General features: G+C 47.9%; 1 protein-coding gene across 1 annotated transcript in view; it reads left to right on the top strand.

Annotated features, from left to right (window-relative positions):
* The window catches only part of LOC311111236 (CD276 antigen-like), a 65,428-nt gene that overhangs the window by 34,873 nt on the left and 9,476 nt on the right, over positions 1-21,079 (top strand). Inside the window, exons 5-7 of the mRNA XM_084153951.1 lie at positions 4,580-4,714; positions 8,201-8,254; positions 20,842-20,880. Coding sequence (XP_084010077.1) covers positions 4,580-4,714; positions 8,201-8,254; positions 20,842-20,864 — 212 coding nt within the window. The 3' untranslated portion in view covers positions 20,865-20,880. The remainder of the gene's footprint in view (positions 1-4,579; positions 4,715-8,200; positions 8,255-20,841; positions 20,881-21,079) is intronic.

Genomic DNA, 21,079 nt, shown 5'->3' with positions numbered 1-21,079 from the left:
CATGTAGGCCTTATCCCCATTCCAGCCCAGTCACACACACCCACAACACACAACACACACACTTGCACAGAGGCATACACATACACACACGCACACACACACACACACACACACACACACACACACACACAAAACACCGCCCGCCACCTCCAGATGGCTTTTATAGTTTCCTCCGTGAAAAAAAAGTATTGTTAGAAAACTTTATTCCAATAACTGCAGAGTCATTATTCTGTCTTAAATGCGCCTCTGTGCACTTCATATTTCTGTGTTTTCCTCAAGACCACGGCATCAAATCAGGGCAATAATGTCAGACAAATTGTGTAAGTAAATGTGAGCTGGGTTGTCCTAGAGGGGGGGGCGGTTTCCCTTCCTGCATGCCAATAAGACAGCTCTGTGGTATCTAGCCGAAAAGCAATTCATTGAAATGCAAGAAAAGGGGGAGAATGCTCAGTGCAAAGATGCTGACAGGACAGAAAGCTGTGCCCATCCATCTCAGTTTGCCAAGTTTTTCCTCTCCCGGTGAGGTGAGCTCCTCCTTGTCCTCCCTTTCTGTGAGATATGCACCCGGGGACAGTCAGAGGACAGACGGCAGACAGGCAGCGCTACCTCCAGCAGCTAGCCCTTTCACGCTGTAGGCGGAGGCGAGGTTTTGATCACCTTCTCTGACCATGATGAAGTGTGACAATGGGTGTGAGTCTGAAACAAACTCAAAGTCGGCCATTCAATTCAATTATTCCCCCAAATAGAAAAAAGGAAATCATGTTGAGTCTTCTCTCTGTCTTCTAGTCTGGCTGAGCCTTGACCTCTGACACTGCTCTGGCTCCTTGTTTCCATCAGTGTTGTTGTTATTACTGCCAGCCTATCACAGTCCTCCCAGATCTCACAACTGCTAAATGAAGGGAAGGAAATAAAGCTTTAAATCACCAGACAGCTTATTGTTGATTGATTGATAGTTGATTGGTGATTGCAGAGTTGTTGTTCCCATCGAGGTGTGAACATTGTTCACAGCAGACTGGGTTGTGAATGTGATTTAGGTCGACTGGCTGCTTTTGTCCCAATGAGTTTTACGTGCGTTCGTCTCAACGGTTTCATTGTCTCTGTGTTATACTGTGTAATCACACAATGAATTTCTCCTGCCCCTTTAACTGAGTCATCACTCATCATTGTAGAGATGCAGAATGCTTTTTAACAGTCCTGAGGACCTCTCTCTTTCTCGCATTCACTCTCTCTGTCTCTGTCTTTCTCTCTTTCTGTTCTCTCCTGCCTGCTCTTCCTCTTTGCAGTGTGGCTTTGACTTCTTCTTCTGGGCCCCTGGGGTCTCTAGGCCCTCCAGCAGGGTTGGGCCTCAGTGTCCCTCCACCCTAGGGCTATCCCCCAGTCCAGCCTGCCTCGCTGTGATCCCCACTGAACCACTGTCTGTCTGCAGCCCCCTGATCCTCTCACATCACACAAGCCCTGAGCAGCTCTGAAGGCCAGGGCTGCCAGGCCTTTGGTTTAGCCTCACAATGAAAGAGGAAGCTTATTGACTCCATCTATCTTCCTCCTCATTCCCCAGCCTGCCTGGAATGAGCCCTGGGGCTCCTGTTAGCCTGTGGTGGGGTGTCTCTCCGTCTCTCTCTCGGTCTGTCTGTCTGTCTGTCAGGGGACATTATTCTCCTTCGGTCCCAGTTAAGGAGGTGTTTTTTGTCCCGAGCAGGTAAAACTCAGCTGACACCCGCAGATAGAGAAAGCAGCTTTGATCCTTCTGTCTGTCATGACGTTGTAGAACTGAGACAATCTGAGACGACAGGCCAGGACTGAGCACTTTATTCCACCATAGGCACTGGTTGGACTTAAAACACTCTGGCTCCAGGAAAATGAATGCCAATCTGGGCTTTTACCTTCAACTTGGCCTGCGTGAGGAGAGAGGGGCCTAAACAATGCCCCTGAACTGTCCCCCTGTGTGTCTTACAGAATGAATGGAGAGTTTAATGTATTTTTTGGTAATGCAGTCCCTCTATTAAGACTCCATATCTAGATGGCATTTAATCAAACTACGTTTCGCTCCCATAAAATAATAAATTTGTACCTTATGGTTTCGCTTCCTTTCGACATCTACACCCAAGTCGACCTTCCTGATAATATTTAAGGGCTATAGTCCAGTCCAACCTCCAAGTCTTATCTCACTGTAATTACTGTAAAGTGATGTTTACATAAATAGAGCTGTGTTTCACTTCTATAAACTGTATGTGTGGTGTTGTGTGGTGTTCAGTGCAGAGCCCAGAAGTTGCACCTCTGTGGCCCCATTACTGCAGCTCTGCAGTCTGCTGACTTTCAATGATGTGACAGGCAGCCCAAAACACTCCATCCTCACCCCAGCAGAGAAGGAATGGGAGGAGGGGAAAGAGAGGATAGGTAAACAGAGCCATTAGAGACAAATCTCTTTCTGAAGAAAACAAAATCACATCATCAAACAAGAGAAAAAGAAAAATATGATCCTGCAGCTCTTTGGGGCCCCAGCGCTGAAATGATAGCCGACTACGACATTTGTCTTTATCAGCCTGCCCTTAGGGATTGAGAAAATGGAGGGAGGGGTGAGAGAGAGGGAGAGAATGGAAAGCTGAGAGCACAGCATCTCTGCTCTGCTTCAAAGTGCCAGACACATTCATTACTTCTCTGTCTTATTATAGCTCGATGTGGACACTTCATGCACGAATCAGAGCGTACAGCGAGCAGAGCGCGGTACTACCTAGCATTCATCTGTAATTTGGCCTTTGCATTTGGTATTTACATGGTTACAGTGGTCATCCTTTAAATAGCACAGAGCAAAGAGCTCTATAGAGAGACAGTGGAGCCCATCAGTCATGGTTGGAGATGGACTATCTAGGGTTTCTCCTGTCTCTATATAACATGTTACTGTTGATATTGGTTTGGGCTGGAACAGCGTCATTAGAAGCCAATCTGTAGTAATACATCCAGCAAAGACATTTACGTCACATTTCAATGATGATTATGGTCCGCCCCAAACATCCTTATATTAAACAATATCAGTCACTCTGAAAACCAATTATTTTTGATTGAATATAGCACCAGGATCGCATCATAAGCCCTCCTAAATATATGCCAAAATATATATAGTAAATATCCTATGATGCTTCATGGCATATCATACAATAGCCATGTAATGTGGTTATCATAATTATGATTACGTAGTTTAGCATAATCTTGCTTCCCATAATGTGTTCCAATAATAGCATACGTATGAAGGCTCTCATGGCCACATACTGTCAAAAAATGTTTTGATTCAAACACTTCATTTACTTGGCCAAATAAAGATAAACAAAAATATAGGAGGTGAAACTCAGTGAAATGAACCTTCTCTGTCTTACTGAGAGAGTAAGCCACCCCAACTGCCCCACTAGAGCTCTCCATTTCTCTGCATCCTGTCTCATCTACCATTATGACACATTCCTGGCCCTCCTCATCCACTGCAATGGACAGCACCCCCCCCCCCCCCCCCCTCTCTCTCTTTCTCTCTCTCTCTCTCTCAATAGGAAGGATGCTTCCATCCTCCATCTTGGCTGTGCAATACTGTGTCTCTGTCCTCTACGTCTGTCCTGTGCCAAGTCCTTACAGATGCTTGGTCATTTCTCTATCCCAACACTAGTCAATTGTGAGACTTTACAATTATCTTCCCAGAGAGGGTTCTCTGAAGGAGGCCAGTTTGTATTATAGCCAGCCTTCAAGCTATTTAGTGTCTCGAGCTGTTTTTCCTTCTCTGCTTTATCCTGTTACGTTGGAATGCCCTGGGGAAATTTGGGGATGTCTGCAATATCTAATATATTGTCTTGCTGACCATTTTGTTGTTGGTTTTATCTTGCCAAGATGCTGTCGCTCACTTTGATATTTCATTGTCTCTCTAGAGTGAATGATGTGCTAAGCTGGCTGATAGACAGTCATCCTCACAACCGTCAGAGAAATGCCCACTTAGTTTTTTTAGCGTTGGCAGTGTGGCATCAGAATTATAGAAATATAACATCATATTTTATTTGTATTTATGATTAATAGGATAAAACCGAGTGTTGTCATTGGGCATCATTACTCCAGATGCCAGATAGTGAATGCAGCAGAAGGCATGAGGAAAACCTGGTGCCCACATCCTCTTTTGCAGTGCCAAGGCTGTTGGGTAGAGAGAGAGGAGGAGGTGGTCAAAAAAAGACAACACAAAGTACTCTAACTGCTGAGATATCTCTGCCATCTGGCCATGTTTTTACCACTCAACTGTTTGTTAAATGGATCTCGATGAATCACCACATCTTGTTCAACTAAGTATAGAAAATGTTCCCTAACATCCAGATGATTTCGCCTTTTGAGTGTGCTCTGAAAGACGTGCAGGCATGATATGATGATGATAATCTGTAATACGGTGACAATAATGATGTGGTTTGGGCACATATGATGGTGATGGTTATGGGAATGGTGATAGGCAGCCATAGCAGTGGTGAAGATGATGATGGTGGTAGTCATGGTGATGACCATGTTGAGTGCCTTCCTCTCTACTAACTGTATCTGTCTCTTTTTCTCTCTCTCCCTCTCCCAGGTCAGAACATGGTGTTTCCCCCGGTGGCTCTGTGGGTGACGGTGGGCCTGGCTGTGTGTCTGCTGGGTCTGCTCATCGCCCTGGCTGCAGTCTGCCGTAGGAAGATCAAGGAGAGCTGTGAGGAGGACAGAGCAGGTACCTGTCTGTCTGTCTGTCTGTCTGTATGTCTCTGTCTGTCTGAACAACTGTGAGGAGGCTAGAGAAGCCCACTCAACTCTGCAGTCTGTCTCAACAGCACCGCTCTGTTGTCTTTCTGAACAACACTTTTCACAGGAACACACTGAGCCTTTCCATAGACACATGCAGAGACTACACTTGAACACACATTTCAATGGAGGTAGTTGGGCACCTCTTAAAAAACAACTTCCAAGGTTAAAGAAGGGTGTGATTGGGTGCTTTCTTTCGTCTCTGCATAAGCATAACAGTATAAAGGTTAGAGAAAAAGTGAATAGAGCCAGAAGTGATGAAAGTGAGAGAGAAACATTGATGACATAATACCCCTAGACATTAAAAGATAGATTATCATAGAGGTGTTTTTTATTGTTCTATTGTGTGTAGAGTTGATGAGGTGAATAATGTATAGACCCATCCTGCTTTCAGACCCCTCTGAGGACACTAGTTAAAATACAGAATGACTGAACCAATGATTTTCCCAAACCCTCAGAGAGCACACCTGCAAATGACCTGTATAATAGTGAAACTGGCGTCCAGATCATGTGGAAGACACAGCGGGAGGAGAGTGGTGGTTACCAGTGATGACATGTTAACATGAGGTGCCAGTGTCTTGGACAGCTGGTTCAGAATCTTAACACCCAGACAGTGTTTGTATGTATATAAGATTATCTGCTGCTGTGGAGGGATACTGCGATCCCATCTGTCTGCAGGAAGTTCATTAAGAAGAGTCTGAATAGCTGGGGACGGCCTGCAGGCAGAGTAGGGACTGACTGAAAGAAAGAAAGTTTTGAGCCGAGATGGAGGGTAGGGAGCCGGTGGCCTGGCTGTAATGAGATGTGTTCCGAGTGGAGGAGACATTTAAATAAAGGTCAGCCAGTGTCTGTACTGGTCCCTGGGGTTTAAAAATACATCTGGAACTGACACACACTCACAGGCAAGAATAATTATAGCTCGATGGAACATATGAAATCAAAATGAAACGGAAAGAGAGAGAGGCAGAGAGTAATATAATACATTCCCAGTGTTTCCCATATATTCATTTCGGGGCCGCTACTGCAAAACATAAAACATGCAAAACAATTATAATATATTTATTTTCTGCTGAGACGCGCTTTTTAATAGTAATATATTTTGGACATTTCTGCCGAGACCCCCACCCCCACCGCTGCTGAAAATAATTCTAGGGGAAACACTGATTCCATACCATGAGCAAAAGGTCTTGTGTTCTCCAGTAACCAGGAGGAGCAGGTTACTCTTCTAGTAGTAGTAGAGACAAGTTTTATTAACTGGTGGTGCACCACTCAGCTAAATGAGAGGTTAAGACTCATTCTGTTCCCTGTCTGTGAATGTTTCCAAGTCCTTCATCTTCCCTGTTTGCAGAGTTGAAGAGTAACATACACTGACTTCTTCACGTAGCACGCAGACTCGCACACCCAGATAAATTGATACAGTATGAATACAGATGTGGAGATGTGTTAAAGTGCACATTCACAGCTGTTGGAACTGCAGGAAGCAGAAAGTGCAACCTAATTGAGGCTGTCTTATCTTTTAATGGTGTTCTTGGGTTTGGCCAGATTGAAGTTGACGCTCTCCTCTGAGACTCTGGGTAGTGAGGGGAGAGAGGTCATAACTAGTCCAAAACAGAATAAGTCATTTTTCTTCCCTGTCATAATGTATATGGAGCAGTGGATGTGTATCCTAACTGGGCAGAGCAGCAAGTGGGATTGGAGTCTGGGAGATGAAAGCTCAATTTATACTAATATTTGTTGCAGTACACATCTTCCTTCCTTCCGTCCGTCCTTCCTTCCTTCCTTCCTTCCTTCCTTCCTTCCTTCCTTCCTTCCTTCCTTCCTTCCTTCCTTTTTTCTTGCATAATGAATATATATACCATACTTGTCCAACATATGCTCTAAATGAACTTTCATGGACCAGTGACCATATTCCTAAAGCTCATTTTACATTTAAATGAGCGTGTGATTTAATCAGACGTACCCTTGGAGTGTGTATCTGTAGGTGACATGGGACGGATGGCCCTCTGTGATAGATGAAGGTCATTGGGGAGATATTGGTGATTTAGATCATAACACTCCCCTGGATACAGGGAATATCTGTCCTCTGTGACCTTCTTTCCTCCAGGTGCTTCATCCAGCTGCTGCACTACCTTGTTTTTCTCCCTGCATGCATATGGGATGTAACTCATCACTTAAATAACCTTATTATATTGGATCTAAACTCAGAGTTTTATGATGGCCGCTTCCCCTTGCCAGAGCAGATTTCACTCACACTCTGTGGATGGCAGCCACCATTTTGACTTTGACATAGAGGCGTCTCTAAAAGGCCTGGTTCACCCTGGTACTGTAGAAGTGTCCCCGGAGGCTGTTCTTCCCATAGTGTCAGAGGTTGTTCCGTCAGGACAGGAAGTGTTGGCTGTTAACTGAGGAGAGGCGGCTCAAGGTCTCTCACAGAACATTTACACTCCACATTCATTATTGATATTTTCTAACCAACTTTTAGAACTAGAGAAATTGGTGGGTATGCCATGCGAAGAAAGGGGGAAAACAACTCACTTGAAAAGCTGGAGATTTGAATGAATCACTGAGAAATTATAACCTGTGGGCATACGCATACTGTGTGAGGGTGGTGTTTTCAAAATGCAAATACAAAATAGACTCGAAGGAATGTGGAACAGAAATGGAATAGGGCAATGTATGAAGGAATGTGGACATTACAGTAGAAGCAGCGTATATATTTTAAATGAAACATGGCGATCTTTTTACTGCTGCAATTATGGGGATTTTGTGATTTAGTGAGGATTTTCTCTCTCTGTCAGTCTTGTAAATTGAAGCAGACATACAAAAAAACTCAGAGACAATATTGTTGCCTTGACGTTTAATTTGGTCCAATTATCAGTTTAATCTGCGCGTGCAGTAAGTGTCTGACACTAAATGTAGACTCTCTCTCAAACACAATGGAGCTGAGGATGGTGTCATAAAATTCAAATCAGCCGTCCTCTGGTTCCTCTGTTCCTGGTCTATTTTTGGAGTGTGCGTGCATGTGTGTTTGTGCCTGTGTGTGCATGTGTGTTTGTGCCTGTGTGTGCGTGTGTATGTGTGTGTGCGTGTGAGCACATTTGTGTCTGCGTCCGTGTGCGCCCATCACTGTGGTTTCTGTCAGCCTGGCCCAGTTGACAGTATGTTTCCAGAGAGGAGAGCCAGTGGCCATAGCTTAATGTGATTACTGTCTTTGTGAGTGGGCCAGGCCATGGGGGGCAGCTGTGTTGCAGTGCCCCATGCAGCCTCAGCCTACGACTGAGCCATGAAGGATGAGCACGCCATAGGTTTAAATGAGCTGCTGCCTTATGAAAGCCAGAGGAACAGTGCACTGCGTGTTTTCCCAGTGTGTGTCTGTGTGTTTAATGGTCTGATGGCTTCTCTTCTCTCTCCACAGCCAAGGAGCTGGAAGAAGCCAAAGAACTGGAGGAAGAGGAGCAGTCTAAGACAGGTCAGCCAAGGCACATCTGGAACAACCATCACCACATTTTTACACCATGCACATATAGGCTAATTACTTCTCAATGCATATCCCATTCTAATTGAAATTGAAAATGAAATTGAAGAGAATTTACATAGAATTGATTTTTGCTTCTTCCGGTGCTATGTCTAAATGGAATGCTAATGTTTGGGCACCGAGCACGTTTTTCAGCACAGTAGTGAGATAATATTTAATATTGTGTCCTGAATTAATTTTGTAATTAGCAAGCAGAGCAGGTTCTGTGCTCTGAGTCAAGACCATAGTGGATACCAGGCACAGGCCTGAACGACTCTCCCTCCAGCGTTAATGTCATTAAAGTTATTCATTTGACTCCTTCTTTAGTGTGATTGAATTATTTAGCCTCCCTGTGAACGGCACAGTTAATACTATGTGATTTTAATAAGCAGAGAGGTGAAGGAAGGTCTCTGGGCAGAGTGGAGGGAGACAATGTCTCCTTTTCCTAATGCATGTCTCATGAATGTTTCAAAGTGAGCTCTGCAGCCAGTGGCAGGGTCAACCCATAGTGGTCCCCATACCTACAGGTGCAGTACTGGCTAGGAGGAGAAAGTGCTCCAAGACCCTCCACCTCAACCCTCTGTTCTCTCCTGACTCCTCAACAACCCCCTCACCTCTCTCTTCTCCTCGTAAGCCACACCTGTGCGGGCGTGCGGACGGTGGTGGGCATGCGTGCGGTGGTGGGCGTGAGCTGAAGAGGGGCTCATTCTTCTGCCGTCTGAGATACCTCTTTAAAACACTCCAGACAGAGGCTTTGTTTTGCCATCTGGCTCCAATTGCGCTGACAAAGGGAGAGGTTCCTGTGTGAGACAAAGGAGCTGAAATGAAGCCCACTTTAATAAATGCAGGATGATGGGGGAGCTGCGTTTGTGTGTTATCTTAATGAGCTGTCCGGAGGAGAGCACACCTCCCTTTTCAAAGCCAGCCTGATTGGAACAATAACCAGTGATAACTGGGAGCCTGGGCTCATTCTGGGCTTCTGCGTTTGGAAGGGGAGGTGTTCCCCTCACTAGCTTTACAGCAGCTAGCTAGCAGGGTACCACTTTACAAACAAGATGCCTGGCCTGAAATCCTTCATGTGCTTGCAGCTGGAAGAGCCAACAACACCCATTCCCCCTCCTTCCCTTCCACACACACATACAGTACACACACACACACACACACACACACACACACACACACACTCCCCACTCCCCAACCCTCACCTCCTTTCTGAAATGAGTTTTGTAATCTGAGCGTGATGCGCAGTTTAGAGTTAGCTGCAGTAATCCCAGAGCAGCACACTGTTCGGAGTGGGCTGCAATCTCTCTCTGTGCCCCACTAGCCCCTGTCTGTCTCTCTTCTCTGCTCTCTGCATCCTGGGCTCTGTGGAGTTAGCCTAGGCCCTAGCAACAGGGCACTGGCAGAGTGTGCATCATCATGACCCAGTTCTTTCATGAAGGAAACATCATCAGAAAGAGCAATTTGAGCACCCTCCGAAAGAGGCAGAGAGATGTGAAAATGGTCTCCGGTTTGTGAGGTGAATTAACCCTCCTACCTGGCTTGCAGAGACAAGGTGCCGTCAAGGTTGAAGACAAGCTAATGTCATGCTCCATAATGCTGATACCATTGAGTGAATCCACGTCACCCATCCTCCAAGGCAACAGCTGAAAGATGGATAACAGTCGCTGGAATCGCATTAGAGCATCAGGTGCAATATCTCATCAACCTAAACATCTTGATGATTTTAATACACTGCACAGGAAATGGCTAGGGCAGCTGCCTCAGACTCAGTCACATCAGAGGTGGTGTATTCCCATAGCAGTGTTTCTAATAGCCTCCACAATTCAGTGGGATAGCTGTTTCATCTCTTCAGCCATGACAACCCTGAAAAGTAAAGTTCAACGGCCATATTACGAAAGGGAAAAGGCATGACCATGTGATTTCTAGAAAAACTCTCACATCTCCATCTCTCACATGTTAGGCTTACATCTCCCTCCCTTTCCTCAGGGAACCAAGATTACACATTGCACATTGTTTTGTGTCCTTTCATGAAATAGTCAAATTCCCATGACCACGGGTATTATGAGAACGACAAAGTCATGAAAATGTATCAACACTGGAGTCCTGCTGCAATCCTCACTGATCTACTCAGTAATACTGATGAGGAGAAGGTGAGAGGAGTCTAGAGGAGAGCCAGCCCCAGCCTCTCTCCCTAGCCCTAGCATCTCTCCCAAGCCCCAGCATCTCTCCCTAGCCCCAGCCTCTCTCCTCAGCCCCCGCCTCTCTCCCCAGCCCCAGCCTCTCTCCCCAGCCCCAGCCTCTCTCCTCAGCCCCAGCCTCTCTCCCTAGCCCCAGCCTCTCTCCCCAGCCTCTCTCCCCAGCCCCCACTTCTCTCCCCAGCCCCAGCCTCTCTCCCCAGCCCCAGCCTCTCTCCCCAGCGCCAGCCTCTCTCCCAACCCCCGCTTCTCTCCCCAGCCCCAGCCTCTCTCCCCAGCCTCAGCCTCTCTCCCCTGCCTCAGCCTCTCTCCCCAGCCCCATCCTCTCTCCCCAGCCACAGTCAAACCCAACAGGCCTCTCTTTACACAGCCACTGCAGTCAGTATAGTCTGTGGTGCTCCAATTCTCATGTGCTGTCCCAGTGGTCACATATTACTGCCTAAAGATATGTAAATACAGTCGTTATGATTCCTTCATTAGTGGATGTGGGCCACAGAAGAACTTCAGGAGAGCTAATTAACAGACGTCCCTGTGCTCTACGGCTAAGAGTTCCTCTGCATAACTTGTGTGCTTCTGCTTGTGTTGCTCGCTAGTATAGTGCAGTACACTCCTTCCTCTAGAGGGTGTTTACTTCACCACTATCAACCTGCATCCTGGGAATGGAGTTTTGCTGTCAAAAGCCAATTGCACCGCAATGAGGACTGTAATATTCAGGCATGTTCAAGTTCTGTTCTACTTTCATGCATAATTTGTGGGTGGGACCTGTCCTATAATCAAAACACATGAGAAGACCAGCACCTGACTCTGCTAATTGTGTCCCTACAGTGTTGGATTTTTCATTGGCTTTTCATATATTACCGTACTACTGGGCCAGATATTGTTAGGTAGTGTGTTGCTAGAAGATTTCCCTCTCTCCTCTTTGAACTATAAATAGTGTGTGCTTTGCATACTGAGCAGGGTTTAGCTTCTTCTCAAGGGTTATCTGTTGGTCCGGGAAGAGAAGGCCAGCAGATCATAGTCACACTATGAGAGAGATAGTGGAGGGATAGCTGCTCCTAAATCATGTGGAATAATGAGCACCGTCAGACCTAATGAAAGCAGTCAGCAGCATTCTGCATCACAACAACATGGAGGCCCATTCAGGGCACGTAGCCATGATTAGAATATTAGATAAAGTAATTGCATAGAGGGTGCTAGATCGGCTGTGTCTTTGGGAGAAGAGGAGAGAGGTATACAGTACACCCAGGGACAGAGCTCTCCATTAGTAGAGCAGGGTTTAGGGGACAGCAACAAGCATCCCCAGGATGAATTCCTGTACACAGAAGTCATCTGTCCCCCCCTTCCCTGTCATGTGACCCGTGCCCCTGCAGCCCAGTGAAGCCTCCATGGGGGGAGGTGACGTGTCGTCAATCGATCTCACTCCCCTGATCTGGGGGGGGGGGTTAAAGAGAGAGACAACAGTTAGATTGTAATCCCGTCTCATTCGTTAATTAGGGAGAGTCATCATAAGGTTGGGTAAATACTGTAAACTAATGTGAGAGCCTCCAGAGTGGTCTGATGTTTTGGACCTATAACCCCACAGATAGAGCTGTGGCGTTCATGACATTCTGTCCGCCGGTTATTGTCATGCAAAAGACTGTTGGTCTCACGGTAATTGACCGCTAATTAACATAAACACATTTAGCATCTCCAGGCCTCCATACATACAAGCCGCTGATGCGTGCTTTTGGAACATCTACATTAATAAACATTATGATATGATGACATTTTATTTTAGAAGAACAGAATATGAGTTGGCCTACTGTATGTTATCTGGCTATGCGCCATGCCATAGGCTGTAAGCTTGTTCATTTAGCAGACAAGAAATGCTTATAAGTCCTGTGCCATTATTTTATATTATATGATATTATAGTAAGAATAATATAATTTAACTTGGATGAATAAAATAGAAAGGATATTTTTCCCTTTCCGGAGCAAGTGAGCGTATGAAGTGGATATGTTGAGCATAAAAGTGATGTCAGTGATGCTGTAGGTGGGTGTGGTGGTGGAATCAAGCGCAGGACACCGAAGTACAGTCCAAAAGACTTTAGTGAAAATCCACAAGGGAAAATGAACAAACTTGCCCGAAGGCGAAACTCCGCACGTAGGCGACAAAACAAAACGGCGTCAAACGCTCCAACACAGTGGAGAATAGCTCAACCGAGCGATATAGTATACACGTCCAGCAACGCACAACAGAAATAAAGCAATCACACACAACACTAGACAAACACAACGAGAACTTATAGGACACTAATTACACTAAACGACAACAGGTGTCACAACAAACAGACAAAAGCAAACGAACATAGAAACATGCAACGGTGGCAGCTAGTATTCCGGAGACGACGAACGCCGAAGCCTGCCCGAGCAAGGAAGAGAGGCAGCCTCGGCCGAAACCGTGACAGTACCCCCCCCTTGACGCGCGGCTCCAGACGTGCGCCGACTCCGGCCTCGGGGACGACCAGGAGGACGCGGAGCAGGGTGCGTCGGGTGCCCACGATGGAATTCCGTCAGGAGAGACGGGTCCAAAATGTCTCTCCTCGGCACCCAGCACCGTTCCTCCGGACCGTACCCCTCCCACTCCACTAGATATTGGAGACCCCCCATCCGACGTCTCGAGTCCAAGATGGACCGCACGGAGTACGCCGGTGCCCCCTCGATGTCCAATGGGGGCGGAGGAGTCTCCCTGATCTCACTTTCTTGGAGTGGGCCAGCTACCACCGGCCTGAGAAGAGACACATGGAACGAGGGGTTAATACTTTTATATTCAACAGGTAGTTGTAATTTGTAACACACCTCGTTCAACCTTCTCAGGACTTTAAATGGCCCTACAAACCGCCGACCCAGTTTCCGACAGGGCAGGCGGAGGGGCAGGTTTCTGGTAGAGAGCCAGACTCGATCACCAGGTGCGTACACCGGTCCCTCACTGCGGTGGAGATCGGCGCTCGCCTTATGACGACGGAGGGCCCACTGCAGGTGGACGTGTGCAGCGTTCCATGTCTCCTCCGAGCGCCGCGCCCACTCATCCACCGCAGGAGCCTCGATCTGGCTCTGCTGCCAAGGTGCCAGAACCGGCTGGTAACCCAACACACCTTGAAAAGGGGTTAGGTTAGTGGAGGAATGGCGTAGGGAATTCTGGGCCATTTCGGCCCAGGGAACGTACCTTGCCCACTCCTCCGGCCGATCCTGGCAGAATGTTCTAAGAAACCTCCCCACATCCTGGTTCACGCGTTCCACCTGCCCATTACTCTCCGGGTGGTAACCCGAGGTGAGGCTCACCGAGACCCCCAACCGCTCCATAAAAGCTCTCCAGACTCTGGAGGTAAATTGGGGACCTCGATCAGACACAATATCCTCGGGTACCCCGTAGTGCCGGAACATATGGGTGAATAGTGCTTCGGCGGTTTGCAGGGCAGTAGGAAGGCCCGGCATAGGGAGCAAACGACAGGCCTTAGAAAACCGGTCCACAACGACCAGTATAGTGGTATTCCCCTGTGAAGGAGGAAGGTCAGTGAGGAAATCCACCGAGAGGTGAGACCATGGTCGTTGTGGAACGGGCAGGGGTAGTAACTTACCCCTAGGCAGATGTCTAGGCGCCTTACACTGGGCGCACACCGAGCAGGAGGAAACATAAACCCTCACATCCCTCGCCAACGTGGGCCACCAGTACTTGGCACTAAGACAGTGCACTGTCCGGCCGATACCAGGGTGTCCAGAGGAGGGTGACGTGTGAGCCCAATAGATCAATCGATCCCGAACCTCGAGCGGAACGTACTTCCGACCCTCCGGGCATTGCGGTGGACTAGGGTCGGTGCGTAACGCCCGCTCGAGTTCAGCATCGACCTCCCACACTACCGGTGCCACCAGACACGACTCCGGCAGTATGGGAGTGGGCTCCACGGACCTCTCCTCCGTGTCATACCGCCGAGACAGTGCGTCTGCCTTACCGTTCTGTGACCCAGGGATGTACGTGATCTTAAATGTGAACCGGGTCAAAAACATATTCCACCTCGCCTGGCGAGGGTTCAGCCTCCTCGCTGCCCGGATGTACTCCAGGTTACGGTGGTCCGTCAAAATGAGGAAAGGGTGTTGAGCCCCCTCAAGCCAGTGCCTCCACACCTTTAGGGCCTGTACTACGGCTAACAGCTCCCTGTCCCCCACGTCATAGTTTCGCTCCGCCGGACTGAGCTTCTTGGAATAGAAGGCACAGGGGCGGAGTTTAGGTGGCGCGCCGGACCGTTGCGACAGCACGGCTCCTATACCGGCCTCTGACGCGTCCACCTCTACCTGAAATGGCAAAGAGGGATCCGGATGCGCCAGCACCGGAGCCGAGGTAAACAGGTCCTTCAGCCTCCCAAACGCCCTGTCCGCCTCGGCTGACCACTGCAGACGCACCGGACCCCCCTTCAAAAGAGACGTTATGGGAGCTGCCACCTGTCCAAAACCCCGGATAAACCTCCGGTAATAATTCGCAAACCCCAAAAACTGCTGCACCTCCTTCACAGTGGTTGGCGTTTGCCAATTACGCACGGCCGACACCCGGTCTACCTCCATCTTCACCCCTGACGCAGACAACTGATAACCCAAAAAGGAGACCGACTCCTGGAAGAACAGACACTTCTCTGCCTTGATATACAGGTCGTGCTCCAACAGCCTCCGCAACACTCGGCGCACCAGGGCCACATGCTCGACTCGGGTAGGCGAGTACACGAGAATGTCATCGATGTACACGACCACCCCCTGCCCCTGCATGTCCCTGAAGATCTCATCCACGAACGATTGGAAAACTGAAGGAGCGTTCATCAACCCGTATGGCATGACGAGATACTCATAATGGCCCGAGGTGGTACTAAAGGCTGTCTTCCATTCATCGCCCTCCCTAATACGCACCAAGTTGTACGCGCTCCTGAGATCTAATTTAGTGAAGAAACGCGCCCCGTGCAATGACTCCGTCATGGTCGCAATCAGCGGGAGTGGATAACTGTACTTCACCGTGATCTGATTGAGCCCACGGTAATCAATGCACGGGTGTAATCCTCCATCCTTTTTCTTCACAAAAAAGAAACTCGAGGACGCAGGGGAAGTGGAGGGCCGTATGTATCCTTGTCTCAGAGATTCGTCTATGTACGTCTCCATAGCTCTCTTCTCCTCCTGAGACAGAGGATACACATGGCTCCGTGGGAGCGCAGCTCCTGCCTGGAGGTCTATCGCACAATCTCCCTGCCTATGGGGAGGCAACTGCGTCGCCCTCGACTTACTGAACACAATAGCCAAATCCCCATACTCAGGGGGAACGTGCAATGCGGGCACCTGGTTTGGACTCTCCACCGAGGTAGCCCCTACGGAAACGCCTAAACATCGACCCACACACTGGGCAGACCACTCCAACAGAGCCCTCTCCTGCCACGAAATAGATGGGTTATGGGTACTCAACCAGGGCATGCCCAGCACCACCGGATACGCAGGCGAGTCGATCAGAAATAGCTGGATCATCTCCTGATGACCCCCCTGCGCACACATCCTAAGTGGCGCAGTGACCTCCCTGATCAAGCCCGCACCCAACGGACGGCTATCTAGGGCATGAACGGGGAAGGGGACGTCAACAGGAAGAAGGGGAATCCCTAAGGCTAAACAAAACTTCTTATCAACAAAATTCCCAGCCGCGCCTGAATCTACCAGCGCCTTATGCTGGGAATGAGGTGCTACCTGTGGAAAACGCACAGGTATACAGAAATGTGCAACAGAGAGCTCTGGGTGAGTGGGGCGCCTACTCACCTGGAAGGACTCCCCAGTGCGGGACCTGTCGTCCTCTCCCCTAGGAGGCCATCCCCAGCACCTAGCCGCGGTGTGTCCTCCCCGACCACAGTTGGTGCAGGAGATGGACCCCCTCGTAAGCCGACCCCTCCTCTCTCTAGCGCCAGCGCCCCCGAGCTCCATGGGGCACGGCTCGGAGGCGCTGGAGGGTGAAATGGACGGACCCCCCTCGGGACGTCCGCGGGTAGCTAGCAGGTTATCCAGCCTGATGGACATGTCGACCAACTGGTCGAACGAGAGGCTGGTGTCCCTACAGGCCAGCTCCCTACGGACGTCCTCGCGTAGACTACATCGGTAGTGATCGATGAGAGCCCGCTCATTCCACCCTGCATCCGCCGCTAGCGTACGGAATTCCAAGGCGAACTCCTGGGCACTCCTCTTCCCCTGCCGGAGGCAGACCAGACGCTCCCCCGCCGCTTTCCCCTCCGGGGGATGGTCAAACACCGCCCTGAAGCGGCGGGAGAACTCGTCGTAGGTGATGGTGTTCGCGTCGATTCTCCTCCACTCTGCGTTGGCCCATTCCAACGCCTTCCCGGAAAGGCAGGAGATCAGGGCGGACACGCTCTCGTGTCCCGAGGGCGCCGGGTGCACGGTGGCCAGGTAAAGCTCCACCTGGAGAAGGAATCCCTGACACCCGGCCGCGGTCCCATCGTAGGCCCTCGGGAGCGAGAGTCGAACTCCTCTGGGTTCCGGAGCGGGAATGGGCTGACTTGCCGATGGTGCTGGCAGGGAGGATGGCGGTGGAGAAGTCCCTCGGGTCTCCCAGCCTCGGATGGTGGTGATCACCTCCTGCAGTGCGGACCCCATCCGCAGGATCTGGTCACTCTGTTCGCGAACCCTGTCCTCCAGTGTCGCCTGTGCTGCTGCGGCTCCTGCTGATTCCATTCTTGAAGGTGTGTGATTTTGTCAGTGATGCTGTAGGTGGGTGTGGTGGTGGAATCAAGCGCAGGACACCGAAGTACAGTCCAAAAGACTTTAGTGAAAATCCACAAGGGAAAATGAACAAACTTGCCCGAAGGCGAAACTCCGCACGTAGGCGACAAAACAAAACGGGCGCACTACACAGGTGCGTCAAACGCTCCAACACAGTGGAGAATAGCTCAACCGAGCGATATAGTATACACGTCCAGCAACGCACGACAGAAATAAAGCAATCACACACAACACTAGACAAACACAACGAGAACTTATAGGACACTAATTACACTAAACGACAACAGGTGTCACAACAAACAGACAAAAGCAAACGAACATAGAAACATGCAACGGTGGCAGCTAGTATTCCGGAGACGACGAACGCCGAAGCCTGCCCGAGCAAGGAAGAGAGGCAGCCTCGGCCGAAACCGTGACAAGTGATTTGAAACAGGTTCTATACACTAGATTTAGAGTTATTTGGCAACTTTAGTTGTGAATGATACAAACCTTAGAATGTCTTAGAAATCAAAACAAATATGGGCTGCATTATGCGACTGTAGGCTATTGATGATTTGAGAAAGTAGCAAAAAATAACTCAGGCTGCACATGCTGTTCACTATTCTCAATTTATTCCTGTCTTTACTAATATGTAAAATTAGTTTTGATTTAGAATGGCCCATTATCAAATGGGCAGGAACAGTTCTATGCGTATACATAAACTCTAATATAATACTTTTCATATTGGTGTTTGGAATTAATCATCATCTTAGAAAGCTCTGCCCATTTAATTGTGTTATGCTTTGAAACAACATCCACTATGACCACGTTTTCCACTCAGTTTCAACCTGTAGCTCAGTTGGTAGAGCATGGCGCTTGCAATGCCAGGGTTGTGGGTTCGTTTCCCACGGGGGGCCAGTATGAAAATGTATGCACTCACTAACTGTAAGTCGCTCTGGATAAGAGCGTCTGCTAAATGACTAAAAATGTCAAATGTAAATGTTGAACTTCTTTCTTGAAATTGATCAATCACAGTGAGGTGAGTTTTAATCAATCAATTTTAATCAATTTTATTTTATATAGCCCTTCTTACATCAGCTAATATCTCGAAGTGCTGTACAGAAACCCAGCCTAAAACCCCAAACAGCTAGTAATGCAGGTGTAGAAGCACGGTGGCTAGGAAAAACTCCCTAGAAAGGCGAAAACCTAGGAAGAAACCTAGAGAGGAACCAGGCTATGAGGGGTGGCCAGTCCTCTTCTGGCTGTGCCGGGTGGAGATTATAACAGAACCATGCCAAGATGTTCAAAAATGTTCATAAGTGACAAGCATGGTCAAATAATAATCAGGAATAAATCTCAGTTGGCTTTTCATAGCCGATCATTAAGAGTTGAAAACAGCAGGTCTGGGACAGGTAGGGGTTCCATAACCGCAGGCAGAACAGTTGAAACTGGAATAGCAGCAAGGCCAGGCGGACTGGGGACAGCAAGGAGTCACCACGGCCGGTAGTCCCGACGTATGGTCCTAGGGCTCAGGTCTCTCAGTTGGCTTTTCATAGCCGATCATTAAGAGTTGAAAACAGCAGGTCTGGGACAGGTAGGGGTTTCGTAACCGCAGGCAGAACAGTTGAAACTGGAATAGCAGCAAGGCCAGGCGGACTGGGGACAGCAAGGTGTCATCATGCCCGGTAGTCCTGACGTATGGTCCTAGGGCTCAGGTTCTCAGAGAGAAAGAGAGAACGAGAGAATTAGAGAGAGCATACTTAAATTCACACAGGACACTGGATAAGACAGGAGAAGTACTCCAGGTATAACCAACTAACCCCAGCCCCCCGACACATAAACTACTGCAGCATAATTTTTTTTTTTTTTTTTTAAAGCACATACTGTTTTGATGATGTGTTAGATGTGATTATCTATTGCATTTGCATTGATGTCAGAGTGGTTAGAGGGACAATAGAGCCCTGAGTACCAGGCCATTAGCGACCTGATGGTCGTTAGCGAGTTGTGTACTACCAACGCATGTCCAGAGTGCATAAGAGGAGATTACCGTGACTCAACAGTCACATGGAATTTTACTGCGGTCATGACTCATGACTGCCGGTGTGGCGGTAATACAGTCACCGCAACAGCCCTACCCACAGATTACAAAGATGGTATGAAGGCTGGCTACATACATGTTCACATCCCATGCTACTGGGAAATACTTTCAGCTGCAAATTATTCAACAGTTCTACTGAACAATGTTGTATTGTTCTATCATCGTATTTGTCTTTTTTGTTATTTTTTTTGTTGTTATTTTTATATATATATTTTTTTTTGGGGGGGGGGGGTAGATCAGCTTTAATATTGCAGATAGATTAACTTTTTTCTCGCAAATATATATATATATATATATATATATACACTACCGTTGAAAGTTTGGGGTCACTTAGAAATGTCCTTGTTTTCGAAAGAAAAGCAATTTTTTTGTCCATTAAAATAACATGAAATTAATCAGAAATACAGTGTGGACATTGTTAATGTTGTAAATGGCTACTGTAGCTGGAAACGGCTGATTTTTAATGGAATATCTACATAGGCGTACAGAGGCCCATTATCAGCAACCATCAGTCCTGTGTTCCAATGGCACGTTGTGTTTGCTAATCCAAGTTTATCATTTTAAAAGGCTAATTGATCATTAGAAAACCCTTTTGCAATTATGTTAGCACAGCTGAAAACTGTTGTGCTGATTAAAGAAGCAATAAAACTGGCCTTCTTGAGACTAGTTGAGTATCTGGAGCATCAGCAATTCTGGGTTCGATTACAGGCTCAAAATGGCCAGAAACAAATAACTTTCTTCTGAAACTCGTCAGTCTATTCTTGTTCTGAGAAATGAAGGCTATTCCATGCGAGAAATTGCCAAGAAACTGAAGATCTCGTACAATGCTGTGTACTACTCCCTTCACAGAACAGCACAAACTGTCTCTAACCAGAATAGAAAGAGGAGTGGGAGGCCCTGGTGCACAACTGAGCAAGAGGACAAATACATTAGAGTGTCTAGTTTGAGAAACAGGCGCCTCACAGGTCCTCAACTGGCAGCTTCATTAAATAGTACCCGCAAAACACCAGTCTCAACGTCAACAGTGAAGAGGCGACGCCGGGATGCTGACCTTCTAGGCATTGCAAAGAAAAAGCCATATCTCAGACTGCCCATCTTAATCTTTTCTTTTTATTGGTCTGAGATATGGCTTTTTCTTTGCAACTCTGCCTAGAAGGTCAGCATCCCGGAGTCGCCTCTTCACTGTTGACGTTGAGACTGGTGTTTTGCGGGTACTATTTAATGAAGCTGCCAGTTGAGGACCGGTGAGGCGCCTGTTTCTCAAACTAGACACTCTAATGTATTTGTCCTCTTTCTATATTTCCCTTTATTACTTTCCAACCCCACGACCCCTTCCCTAATTGGAGTAAACTAGTGAACAATAACTTCCAGCTTATACATACTATATACATTTTATGGACACAGTCAATTTTACAATATTACATCCTATTTGTCTTACTAACATTACTGAGCTCATATTCCTCTGTTCTGTCTTTCAGCCATGACCCCCCTGAAAAGTTAAAGGCAAAAGAACACAGGTAAGAATCACATAAGATGACATCAATCATGTGTGTGTGCGCGTGTCCGTGTGTGTGCGTTTGTGTGTCATGTCAGGTTATCTTCGCATTTCATTTCCCCCTCCAGCGATTGCGTAGTATTTTCAGGAGGCAATAAGTGCTCTTGAGGCCCCAAGGTCTGCAGAGGCTGTGTGTAACTGCTTCTGTAATGAGCCTCAGG

The sequence above is a fragment of the Coregonus lavaretus genome (assembly GCF_964263955.1).
Source record: "Coregonus lavaretus genome assembly, chromosome: 37".
NCBI lineage: Eukaryota > Metazoa > Chordata > Actinopteri > Salmoniformes > Salmonidae > Coregonus > Coregonus lavaretus.
Note: the sequence above shows the minus strand (reverse complement) of the source record. Positions and strands in the feature narration are given on the sequence as shown.